This window comes from Bombina bombina, chromosome 12 (genome assembly GCF_027579735.1).
Source record: "Bombina bombina isolate aBomBom1 chromosome 12, aBomBom1.pri, whole genome shotgun sequence".
NCBI lineage: Eukaryota > Metazoa > Chordata > Amphibia > Anura > Bombinatoridae > Bombina > Bombina bombina.
The window spans coordinates 5,488,058-5,505,062 of NC_069510.1; the positions used below are offsets into that span (position 1 = coordinate 5,488,058).

Sequence of the window (17,005 nt, forward strand, 5' to 3'; positions counted from 1 at the left end):
TGTGACAAAAAATATGTAGTAAAACACTATGTAATACAATTAAAAATAATAATTATGATTCCAACTTTTAACTTAAAATGTCCAATTGAGACTCCTTAAAATAAATCAGGATATATATCCTATTTCAGCACAGTCACAACCATGTGGGGTATTACAATCACTGTAACTACTGTGACTGAGTCTTAACTGAGTCTGAGTGATTTGACACAGCCCAAATCTAGTCCCATAAGAGTCTATTCCGCTTGAGAGATGACTTCTACCAATGGACAGTGTGTGATGTTCATATAGGTAAGAGGATTTTTGCTTATCGGTATCTACAGACACGCTAAATGTCAGACACAGACTCACAGCTTTCCTCTCCGGTAATCTGTGTACTTTACGGCATCTTTCTTTAGATTCACGTGACCCCGATGATGTCACTTCCTCAGACAGAATGCTGGTCCAAAAGCCGCTACTATATTGCACGCCCAGACGATAGTGGAAAAAACAAATGGCCGTTTGTTGGTATTACACTTTTTCCTGTACTTGATGTTTTAAGATATTGCAGGTATAAAGGATCAACTTCTTGTAATCCTCTGCCTCCAGTGCTGGAATATCCTTGCTGATAGTTATCAGTGTAAACGTCAACGCGTTTCTCCCTATTAGAGGCTTTATCAAGACGTATTCCTCAATTTTACTTCTGGGCATTTAAATAGCCCTCCTCTTTGTCTCATTGGTTCGTTGGTTTTGTCTCATTGGTCAGTTAAGGTGGAATCTTTAAGGTGGAAGTGTAAAAATAGACTCATATTCAATTCATCATTTTGTGGAACACTAAAGGTGGAATCTCTTATAAATTGCAAATAGAGAGGATGTCATATACTGTCAACATATTAATTAAATAACAAATTCGGTAGACCTTCAGCATATATATTTGTACACAGTTTAGTCAGTGGATAATTTTGTGTATATTATATGTCTATTTGGTTTACAGCTTAATTCTTTATATGTATCTTATCTTCCTTAGGGAAGGGTTAGCCTGTACGGGAGCTTAGGAGTCCCAACTTGGCGCCATGTATAGTTTTTTATAAATAGTACTCTATCTTCCCTCACTCACCATTTGACACTAAGTATAGGCAGCCTAGTTATGGAAGATGATATATTTGCATGAAGATACAAAGTCCTACAAGACATTACAAATAATGAATCATATACACTTGATACAGAACCAATAGATATCAATTCTAAAATGTTGAAATTAGAGAAAAATATGACGAGTGAACTCAAACAGAAAATAGAATTAAACTTTTTGAACAAATATATAACAAAGGCCTAAGATTTAAGAAAAAATGCACCTTTGAGTTAAAAAAATGAATTTCAAGTAGAATGGGACACAGCACTAGAAAAAATATCATTAAAGGGACATGCCACCCACATTTTTTCTTTAATGATGTAGAAAGAGAATGCAATGTTAAACATCTTTCTAATTTACTTATATTATCTAATTTGTTTTATTCTCTTGATATTCTTTGATGAAAAGCATATCTAGATATGCTCACTAGCTGCTGATTGGTTGCTGTACATAGAAGCATCATGTGATTGGCTCACCATGTGCATTGCTTTTTCTTCAAATAAGGATATTTTAAAAATGAAGCAAAATAAATTATGGAAGTAAATTGTAATGTTGTTTAAATTTCTGTTCTCCATCTGAATCATGAAAGAAAGATTTTGGGTTTAGTGGCCCTTTAACCCTAATGAATATACTAAAATGATCCAGGGAAGACTCACTTGAACAGATTAGTAACAACATCATAACCATTAGAAATGAACTAGTGGATGTAAAAGAAGATAGGGAGTTTATCATTAAACGAAAGGAAATAATGCTGAATTTAAAGAAATCAATTAAAGAACTACAAGAAATAAAATGGAGGAACTATAAGAGAGATGAGTAAAGAGACTGAAATGGTAACTGAGGAAGCTATACAAACAATTATACCAGGAAGCTCACGTTCACAGGACACCATAATTATCAGAAAACAGAGAGAATAGGAATTATTGGACCGGTTCTAATTATGGAGGGAGGACCAATTATAACAACTGGAATACATTTTATGATAAGAGAGATCACTACACAAGAGTTAGAGAAAACACAGATTATACTAATTATAATAGGAGATACACAGGGCAAGATAGAAGTTACACACATTATGAAGATACAAAGAGATATTTTGAAAGGAATGCACCTAGAGGATGGTACCCACACAGAGGTGAAAAGCAGTCACAACCCTATAGAGAAGACACCAACTACCATAATACAAATGATGATAGATTTAGGGAAGACTGGAATCCAGCACATAGAATACAGACACAGAGAGGACCACCTAGAGGGAATAAAAATCAAGAGTGGGGAATTGAAATAAGTAATAGATGCGAAAGGCTAAACACTGAGACATTTTCTCCCAGAAATAAGGATCATGTTTTAGGGGGAAGTCCTCAAGGACCAGAAACACTGAAATAGTCCGTATCAAATGTACCACCAATAAGAAACAGAGAGGATCAAGAGGAAGAAGAGGAAGAAGAACAGTTAAAAAACACACAAAGAGAACCAAATAGATTCACCATCAGGAATGTTTAATTTAAGTAGTAAAGAACTCACTAAGGTAGAGGAAAAGTATTAAAGCTTGGTTTAAGCTTTGCCCCCACAGCAAGAATGAATAAGTTCAATACACATATACATATAAGTCAATATGTTAGAAAATGAACCCTATAGAAAGAAATCTAACCCAATTTAAGACATTTAATAATATAGACACATCCATCCAAGAGATAAAACACACTGACTTCAAATTAAAATCTAAGTTTTACCCCTCAAATGAGAAGGGTAGGAACTTGGACGATTGGTACAAAAAGATGTATCAAAAATAAAACATAATAAATATAAGATACGGAATATAACAAGAAAAGAAAACGAAATTATTAATAATTTACAAAATAACAAAGAACTTACAATTAATGCGGCGGACAAGGGAGTAGGAGTAGTCATTTTAGACACAGTTAAATATGTCAATAAAGCTAATAGATTATTAGATGACAAAGATACATACAAGGAAATGAAACTGGACCCAACAAAGAAATGTATTAATAGACTCACTAATTTGCTGGAGGATACCCTAACACAGGGAATTATACATAAAAAAGAATACAATTTCCTCTGCCCTAGATTCCCAAAAATACCGGTATTTTACTATCTGCCGAAAATTCATAAAGATCTAATTAACCCACTGGGAAGGCCCATAATATCAGGCATAGGGTCGTTAACTTCCAATTTATCACAATACATAGTTTTCTACAGCGCTATGTCAAAAAGTAAATAGATGCCTTTATTTGCACACTAGCAAACCGCTATATAGAATGAATGTACTGTATGTCGCAGAGCCGGGTACAGCTGGGAAATAAATTCATTCTGTTAGAAATGTGACTAGATGCCGATTTCCAGCCATTTCTTACACTTAAACAATTTCTTAAATTACAGAGCGATTTTACCTCTGCGTGGAGCACAAACCATCATTTGGCCAGTATATTTGATTTTACGCTGGATGAAATCCAGAGTTTAAAAAGGTGAGTTCTGTGTCTTATACAATGTACTGTAGTGGCCCCAACAATTTTTTTTTTTAAGCCATATGCCTAGTAAACACAGTTTACAAAATTTGTTTATAAAAAAATATACAAAAAAACTTTATATAAACAAAGAACAGATGACCAATTTTTTATTAAGACATGCATCGGAAAACACATCCATTCACACACATAAATATATATAATATGCACACACACATTAATACATAGAAAAAAAGAGAAACTGATAGAAGAGTTGGGGCGCAAATAATATCAATTATTTATAATGTATAGTAAATCTTCTGTTGATATGTAAAATAATATGTAGATGTTTAAAATATCAAATTCTAGTACAAATTGTGAAATAGGGATACACTGTGTGTGATATAGTCACTTATTTGATAAGTACAATGATATGTAATATCCCTATAATGGATATGTAGTGACCTAACACAAAAATAAAACACAATTAAAATACAATAAAAAGAAATCGTATGGAATAAAAACAAAAAATAGTGAGCTTATTAGGCTAATAATACATAGAACACAAAAAATATATGATATTATAAAACACACAATGCAATATAAACAGTTTGTGTATAGCACATATAAAAATTAGTATAATATACAGTAAAAAAACATCTGAAAAACTAAAAAGTAATATATAATATATATGAGACTGCCTTCATCCAAAAAGCAGATATCTTAAGGGGTGTCTACTTACACTCCTTTACCTCAATCAGTATGAGGTAAGTGCCGCGCAGTATCAGTAGAGAACTCCCTTGAATCACCAGCTGTTCAGAGAATAGGATGATCACTTGCAGGACTGGAGTCAGAGTACTTGTCTTTGTAGGAGTAATATAAACCCCTTTCACCAGATGGCCATGAGCATGTAAAACAAATAAATACAATAATAGTGCAACCCCGTATGTAAATTGTGACAATTACTTTATTTCATACAGTGCACTCACATTTAATACCCTCAAATATATATGAGGTATAATAAAAGCAAAGACCGGTTGTTCCAGCCAGCAATATTAGACAGAAACTCTTCCCAAATAGCTGTGCTCAACTTTTCCGTATTAAAGTTCAAAGTGAGACCAATATACAGCCGTATATACAGCAGTCCTGATGTGTCCTATTTCATAATAATCACTTAGTCCTTACACGTTTCAAAGGCATTAATACTTGTCAGCCTTCTTCATCAGAGGATTTCCTCTGATGAAGAAGGCTGGAACAACCGGTCTTTGCTTTTATTATACCTCATATATATTTGAGGGTATTAAATGTGAGTGCACTGTATGAAATAAAGTAATTGTCACAATTTACATACGGGGTTGCACTATTATTGTATTTATTTGTTTTACATGCTCATGGCCATCTGGTGAAAGGGGTTTATATTACTCCTACAAAGACAAGTACTCTGACTCCAGTCCTGCAAGTGATCATCCTATTCTCTGAACAGCTGGTGATTCAAGGGAGTTCTCTACTGATACTGCGCGGCACTTACCTCATACTGATTGAGGTAAAGGAGTGTAAGTAGACACCCCTTAAGATATCTGCTTTTTGGATGAAGGCAGTCTCATATATATTATATATTACTTTTTAGTTTTTCAGATGTTTTTTTACTGTATATTATACTAATTTTTATATGTGCTATACACAAACTGTTTATATTGCATTGTGTGTTTTATAATATCATATATTTTTTGTGTTCTATGTATTATTAGCCTAATAAGCTCACTATTTTTTGTTTTTATTCCATACGATTTCTTTTTATTGTATTTTAATTGTGTTAGGTCACTACATATCCATTATAGGGATATTACATATCATTGTACTTATCAAATAAGTGACTATATCACACACAGTGTATCCCTATTTCACAATTTGTACTAGAATTTGATATTTTAAACATCTACATATTATCTTACATATCAACAGAAGATTTACTATACATTATAAATAATTGATATTATTTGCGCCCCAACTCTTCTATCAGTTTCTCTTTTTTTCTATATTCGCTTTTACCCTGGTTGGAGGGTTTAGGGACCATCTCTCCAGGGTAGATAGATTGGGGCAGCATTTAATTACTACTATCCTTACCTTTTACATTTCAAGGATTAGGTCTTTCTTGTTGCGCCAGATGCACACCTCTCCTTCTCTTACACATTAATACATATACTCATTTAATAATAAATATTACACACATGCACATAATACATCATATAGACATATATCTATGCACGGACACATGAATACTTACAAACTCATACACATACGTAAGTCATACACACACATACATCTTATAGACATATATCTATGCACGGACACATGAATACATACAAACTCATACATAAGTCATACACACACACACATATACATACATCATATAGACATATATCTATGCACGGACACATGAATACTTACAAACTCATACACATACGTAAGTCATACACACACACATACATCATATAGACATATATCTATGCACGGACACATGAATACTTACAAACTCATACACATACTTAAGTCATACACACACATACATACGTCATATAGACATATATCTATGCACGGACACATGAATACTTACAAACTCATACATAAGTCATACACACACATACATACGTCATATAGACATATATCTATGCACGGACACATGAATACATACAAACTCATACATAAGTCATACACACACACACATATACATACATCATATAGACATATATCTATGCACCGACACATGAATACATACAAACTCATACACATACGTAAGTCATACACATACACACACATACATCATATAGACATATATCTATGCACGGACACATGAATACATACAAACTCATACACATACGTAAGTCATACACACATACATACATACATCATATAGACATATATCTATGCACGGACACATGAATACATACAAACTCATACACATACGTAAGTCATACACACATACATACATACATCATATAGACATATATCTATGCACCGACACATGAATACATACAAACTCATACACATACGTAAGTCATACACATACACACACATACATCATATAGACATATATCTATGCACGGACACATGAATACATACAAACTCATACACATACGTAAGTCATACACATACACACACATACATCATATAGACATATATCTATGCACGGACACATGAATACTTACAAACTCATACACATACGTAAGTCATACACACACACACACATACATCATATAGACATATATCTATGCACGGACACATGAATACTTACAAACTCATACACATACGTAAGTCATACACATACACACACATACATCATATAGACATATATCTATGCACGGACACATGAATACTTACAAACTCATACACATACGTAAGTCATACACATACATACATACATCATATAGACATATATCTATGCACGGACACATGAATACATACAAACTCATACACATACGTAAGTCATACACATACATACATACATCATATAGACATATATCTATGCACGGACACATGAATACATACAAACTCATACATAAGTCATACACACACATAAATACATCATATAGACATATATCTATGCACGGGCACATGAATACATACAAACTCATACACATACGTAAGTCATACACACACACATACATACATCATATAGACATATATCTATGCACGGACACATGAATACATACAAACTCATACACATACGTAAGTCATACACACACATACATCATATAGACATATATCTATGCACGGACACATGAATACATACAAACTCATACACATACGTAAGTCACACACACACATACATACATCATATAGACATATATCTATGCACGGACACATGAATACATACAAACTCATACACATACGTAAGTCATACACACACACATACATACATCATATAGACATATATCTATGCACGGACACATGAATACATACAAACTCATACACATACGTAAGTCATACACACACACATGCACATAATACATCATATAGACATATATCTATGCACGGACACATGAATACTTACAAACTCATACACATACATAAGTCATACACACACACATACATACATCATATAGACATATATCTATGCACGGACACATGAATACTTACAAACTCATACACATACGTAGGTCATACACACACACATACATACATCATATAGACATATATCTATGCACGGACACATGAATACATACAAACTCATACGTAAGTCATACACACACACATACATACATCTTATAGACATATATCTATGCACGGACACATGAATACATACAAACTCATACACATACGTAAGTCATACACACACATACATACGTCATATAGACATATATCTATGCACGGACACATGAATACATACAAACTCATACACATACATAAGTCATACACACACACACATATACATACATCATATAGACATATATCTATGCACCGACACATGAATACATACAAACTCATACACATACATAAGTCATACACACACACACATATACATACATCATATAGACATATATCTATGCACGGACACATGAATACATACAAACTCATACACATACGTAAGTCATACACACACACATACCTACATCTTATAGACATATATCTATGCACGGACACATGAATACTTACAAACTCATACACATACGTAAGTCATACACACACATACATACGTCATATAGACATATATCTATGCACGGACACATGAATACATACAAACTCATACACATACGTAAGTCATACACACACACATACATACATCTTATAGACATATATCTATGCACGGACACATGAATACTTACAAACTCATACACATACATAAGTCATACACACACATACATACATCTTATAGACATATATCTATGCACGGACACATGAATACTTACAAACTCATACACATACGTAAGTCATACACACACACATACATACATCTTATAGACATATATCTATGCACGGACACATGAATACTTACAAACTCATACACATACGTAAGTCATACACACACATACATCATATAGACATATATCTATGCACGGACACATGAATACATACAAACTCATACACATACGTAAGTCATACACACACATACATCATATAGACATATATCTATGCACGGACACATGAATACATACAAACTCATACACATACGTAAGTTATACACACACATACATACGTCATATAGACATATATCTATGCACGGACACATGAATACATACAAACTCATACACATACGTAAGTCATACACACACACATACATACATCTTATAGACATATATCTATGCACGGACACATGAATACTTACAAACTCATACGTAAGTCACACACACACACATACATCATATAGACATATATCTATGCACGGACACATGAATACATACAAACTCATACACATACGTAAGTCATACACACACACATACATACGTCATATAGACATATATCTATGCACGGGCACATGAATACATACAAACTCATACACATACGTAAGTCATACACATACACACACATACATCATATAGACATATATCTATGCACGGACACATGAATACATACAAACTCATACACATACGTAAGTCATACACATACACACACATACATCATATAGACATATATCTATGCACGGACACATGAATACATACAAACTCATACACATACGTACGTCATACACATACACATACATACATACATCATATAGACATATATCTATGCACGGACACATGAATACATACAAACTCATACACATACATAAGTCATACATACACACACATACATACATCATATAGACATATATCTATGCACGGACACATGAATACATACAAACTCATACACATACGTAAGTCATACACATACACACACATACATCATATAGACATATATCTATGCACAGGCACATGAATACTTACAAACTCATACACATACGTAAGTCATACACACACACATACATACATCTTATAGACATATATCTATGCACGGACACATGAATACTTACAAACTCATACACATACGTAAGTCATACACACACATACATACATACATCATATAGACATATATCTATGCACGGACACATGAATACATACAAACTCATACACATACGTAAGTTATACACACACATACATACGTCATATAGACATATATCTATGCACGGACACATGAATACATACAAACTCATACACATACGTAAGTCATACACATACACATACATACATACATCATATAGACATATATCTATGCACGGACACATGAATACTTACAAACTCATACGTAAGTCACACACACACACATACATCATATAGACATATATCTATGCACGGACACATGAATACATACAAACTCATACACATACGTAAGTCATACACACACACACATACATCATATAGACATATATCTATGCACGGGCACATGAATACTTACAAACTCATACACATACGTAAGTCATACACACATACATACATACATACATCATATAGACATATATCTATGCACGGACACATGAATACATACAAACTCATACACATACGTAAGTCATACACACACATACATACATCTTATAGACATATATCTATGCACGGACACATGAATACATACAAACTCATACACATACGTAAGTCATACACATACACACACATACATCATATAGACATATATCTATGCACGGACACATGAATACATACAAACTCATACACATACGTAAGTCATACACATACATACATACATCATATAGACATATATCTATGCACGGACACATGAATACATACAAACTCATACACATACGTAAGTCATACACATACACATACATACATACATCATATAGACATATATCTATGCACGGACACATGAATACTTACAAACTCATACGTAAGTCACACACACACACATACATCATATAGACATATATCTATGCACGGACACATGAATACATACAAACTCATACACATACGTAAGTCATACACATACACATACATACATACATCATATAGACATATATCTATGCACGGACACATGAATACTTACAAACTCATACGTAAGTCACACACACACACATACATCATATAGACATATATCTATGCACGGACACATGAATACATACAAACTCATACACATACGTAAGTCATACACATACATACATACATCATATAGACATATATCTATGCACGGACACATGAATACTTACAAACTCATACGTAAGTCACACACACACACATACATCATATAGACATATATCTATGCACGGGCACATGAATACTTACAAACTCATACATAAGTCATACACACACACATACATACATCATATAGACATATATCTATGCACGGACACATGAATACATACAAACTCATACACATACGTAAGTCATACACACACACATACATACATCATATAGACATATATCTATGCACGGACACATGAATACATACAAACTCATACACATACGTAAGTCATACACACACACATACATACATCATATAGACATATATCTATGCACGGACACATGAATACTTACAAACTCATACACATACGTAGGTCATACACACACACATACATACATCATATAGACATATATCTATGCACGGACACATGAATACATACAAACTCATACACATACGTAGGTCATACACACACACATACATACATCATATAGACATATATCTATGCACGGACACATGAATACATACAAACTCATACACATACGTAAGTTATACACATACATACATCATATAGACATACATCTATGCACGGACACATGAATACATACAAACTCATACACATACGTAAGTCATACACACACACATACATACATCATATAGACATATATCTATGCACGGACACATGAATACTTACAAACTCATACACATACGTAGGTCATACACACACACATACATACATCATATAGACATATATCTATGCACGGACACATGAATACATACAAACTCATACGTAAGTCATACACACACACACATACATCATATAGACATATATCTATGCACGGGCACATGAATACTTACAAACTCATACACATACGTAAGTCATACACACATACATACATACATACATCATATAGACATATATCTATGCACGGACACATGAATACATACAAACTCATACACATACGTAGGTCATACACACACACATACATACATACATCATATAGACATATATCTATGCACGGACACATGAATACATACAAACTAATACACATACGTAAGTCATACACACACACATACATACATCATATAGACATATATCTATGCACGGACACATGAATACATACAAACTCATACATAAGTCATACACACACACATACATACATCATATAGACATATATCTATGCACGGACACATGAATACATACAAACTCATACACATACGTAAGTCATACACACACACATACATACATCATATAGACATATATCTATGCACGGACACATGAATACTTACAAACTCATACACATACGTAGGTCATACACACACACATACATACATCATATAGACATATATCTATGCACGGACACATGAATACTTACAAACTCATACGTAAGTCATACACACACACATACATACATCTTATAGACATATATCTATGCACGGACACATGAATACATACAAACTCATACACATACTTAAGTCATACACACACACATACATACATCATATAGACATATATCTATGCACGGACACATGAATACATACAAACTCATACACATACGTAGGTCATACACACACACATACATACATCATATAGACATATATCTATGCACGGACACATGAATACATACAAACTCATACACATACGTAGGTCATACACACACACATACATACATCATATAGACATATATCTATGCACGGACACATGAATACATACAAACTCATACACATACGTAAGTTATACACATACATACATCATATAGACATACATCTATGCACGGACACATGAATACATACAAACTCATACACATACGTAAGTCATACACACACACATACATACATCATATAGACATATATCTATGCACGGACACATGAATACTTACAAACTCATACACATACGTAGGTCATACACACACACATACATACATCATATAGACATATATCTATGCACGGACACATGAATACATACAAACTCATACGTAAGTCATACACACACACACATACATCATATAGACATATATCTATGCACGGGCACATGAATACTTACAAACTCATACACATACGTAAGTCATACACACATACATACATACATACATCATATAGACATATATCTATGCACGGACACATGAATACATACAAACTCATACACATACGTAGGTCATACACACACACATACATACATACATCATATAGACATATATCTATGCACGGACACATGAATACATACAAACTAATACACATACGTAAGTCATACACACACACATACATACATCATATAGACATATATCTATGCACGGACACATGAATACATACAAACTCATACATAAGTCATACACACACACATACATACATCATATAGACATATATCTATGCACGGACACATGAATACATACAAACTCATACACATACGTAAGTCATACACACACACATACATACATCATATAGACATATATCTATGCACGGACACATGAATACTTACAAACTCATACACATACGTAGGTCATACACACACACATACATACATCATATAGACATATATCTATGCACGGACACATGAATACTTACAAACTCATACGTAAGTCATACACACACACATACATACATCTTATAGACATATATCTATGCACGGACACATGAATACATACAAACTCATACACATACTTAAGTCATACACACACACATACATACATCATATAGACATATATCTATGCACGGACACATGAATACATACAAACTCATACACATACTTAAGTCATACACACACACATACATACATCATATAGACATATATCTATGCACGGACACATGAATACATACAAACTCATACACATACGTAGGTCATACACACACACATACATACATACATCATATAGACATATATCTATGCACGGACACATGAATACATACAAACTAATACACATACGTAAGTCATACACACACACATACATACATCATATAGACATATATCTATGCACGGACACATGAATACATACAAACTCATACACATACGTAAGTCATACACATACACACACATACATCATATAGACATATATCTATGCACGGACACATGAATACTTACAAACTCATACGTAAGTCACACACACACACATACATCATATAGACATATATCTATGCACGGACACATGAATACATACAAACTCATACACATACTTAAGTCATACACACACACATACATACATCATATAGACATATATCTATGCACGGACACATGAATACATACAAACTCATACACATACGTAAGTCATACACATACACACACATACATCATATAGACATATATCTATGCACGGACACATGAATACATACAAACTCATACACATACGTAAGTCATACACACATACATACATACATCATATAGACATATATCTATGCACGGACACATGAATACATACAAACTCATACACATACGTAAGTCATACACACATACACACATACATCATATAGACATATATCTATGCACGGACACATGAATACATACAAACTCATACATAAGTCATACACACACATACATACATCATATAGACATATATCTATGCACGGACACATGAATACATACAAACTCAAACATAAGTCATACACACACATACATACGTCATATAGACATATATCTATGCACGGACACATGAATACATACAAACTCATACATAAGTCATACACACACATACATACATCATATAGACATATATCTATGCACGGACACATGAATACATACAAACTCATACACATACGTAAGTCATACACACATACCTACATCTTATAGACATATATCTATGCACGGACACATGAATACTTACAAACTCATACATAAGTCATACACACACATACATACATCATATAGACATATATCTATGCACGGACACATGAATACTTACAAACTCATACACATACATAAGTCATACACACACACATACATACATCATATAGACATATATCTATGCACGGACACATGAATACATACAAACTCATACATAAGTCATACACACACACACATATACATTCATCATATAGACATATATCTATGCACGAACACATGAATACTTACAAACTCATACACATACGTAAGTCATACACACACACACATACATCATATAGACATATATCTATGCACGGACACATGAATACTTACAAACTCATACACATACATAAGTCATACACACACACACACATATACATTCATCATATAGACATATATCTATGCACGAACACATGAATACATACAAACTCATACACATACGTAAGTCATACACACACATAATACATCATATAGACATATATCTATGCACGGACACATGAATACTTACAAACTCATACACATACGTAAGTCATACACGCATGCACATAATACCTCATATAGACATATATCTATGCACGGACACATGAATACATACAAACTCATACACATACGTAAGTCATACACACACATACATACGTCATATAGACATATATCTATGCACGGACACATGAATACATACAAACTCATACATAAGTCATACACACACACACATATACATACATCATATAGACATATATCTATGCACGGACACATGAATACATACAAACTCATACACATACGTAAGTCATACACACACATACATACGTCATATAGACATATATCTATGCACGGACACATGAATACATACAAACTCATACATAAGTCATACACACACACACATATACATACATCATATAGACATATATCTATGCACCGACACATGAATACATACAAACTCATACACATACGTAGGTCATACACACATACATACATACATCATATAGACATATATCTATGCACGGACACATGAATACATACAAACTCATACACATACGTAAGTCATACACACACATAAATACATCATATAGACATATATCTATGCACGGACACATGAATACATACAAACTCATACACATACGTAAGTCATACACACACATAAATACATCATATAGACATATATCTATGCACGGACACATGAATACATACAAACTCATACACATACGTAAGTCATACACATACACATACATACATACATCATATAGACATATATCTATGCACCGACACATGAATACATACAAACTCATACACATACGTAAGTCATACACACATACATACATACATCATATAGACATATATCTATGCACGGACACATGAATACATACAAACTCATACACATACGTAGGTCATACACACATACATACATACATCATATAGACATATATCTATGCACGGACACATGAATACATACAAACTCATACACATACTTAAGTCATACACACATACATACATACATCATATAGACATATATCTATGCACGGACACATGAATACATACAAACTCATACACATACGTAAGTCATACACACACATACATCATATAGACATATATCTATGCACGGACACATGAATACATACAAACTCATACACATACGTAAGTCATACACACATACCTACATCTTATAGACATATATCTATGCACGGACACATGAATACATACAAACTCATACACATACGTAGGTCATACACACACACATACATACATCATATAGACATATATCTATGCACGGACACATGAATACTTACAAACTCATACATATACGTAAGTCATACACACATGCACATAATACCTCATATAGACATATATCTATGCACGGACACATGAATACATACAAACTCATACACATACGTAAGTCATACACACACATACATACGTCATATAGACATATATCTATGCACGGACACATGAATACATACAAACTCATACATAAGTCATACACACACACACATATACATACATCATATAGACATATATCTATGCACCGACACATGAATACATACAAACTCATACACATACGTAGGTCATACACACATACATACATACATCATATAGACATATATCTATGCACGGACACATGAATACATACAAACTCATACACATACTTAAGTCATACACACACACATACATACGTCATATAGACATATATCTATGCACCGACACATGAATACATACAAACTCATACACATACGTAAGTCATACACACACATACATCATATAGACATATATCTATGCACCGACACATGAATACATACAAACTCATACACATACGTAAGTCACACACACACACATACATCATATAGACATATATCTATGCACGGACACATGAATACTTACAAACTCATACGTAAGTCATACACACACACACATACATCATATAGACATATATCTATGCACGGGCACATGAATACTTACAAACTCATACAC

The 17,005-nt window shown here is 33.4% G+C and overlaps 1 protein-coding gene across 1 annotated transcript in view; it reads left to right on the forward strand.

Moving 5' to 3' along the window:
* The window catches only part of PHF19 (PHD finger protein 19), a 240,082-nt gene that overhangs the window by 208,420 nt on the left and 14,657 nt on the right, over positions 1–17,005 (forward strand). Inside the window, exon 13 of the mRNA XM_053695775.1 lies at positions 3,509–3,594. Within this exon, the coding sequence (XP_053551750.1) occupies positions 3,509–3,594 (86 nt within the window). The remainder of the gene's footprint in view (positions 1–3,508; positions 3,595–17,005) is intronic.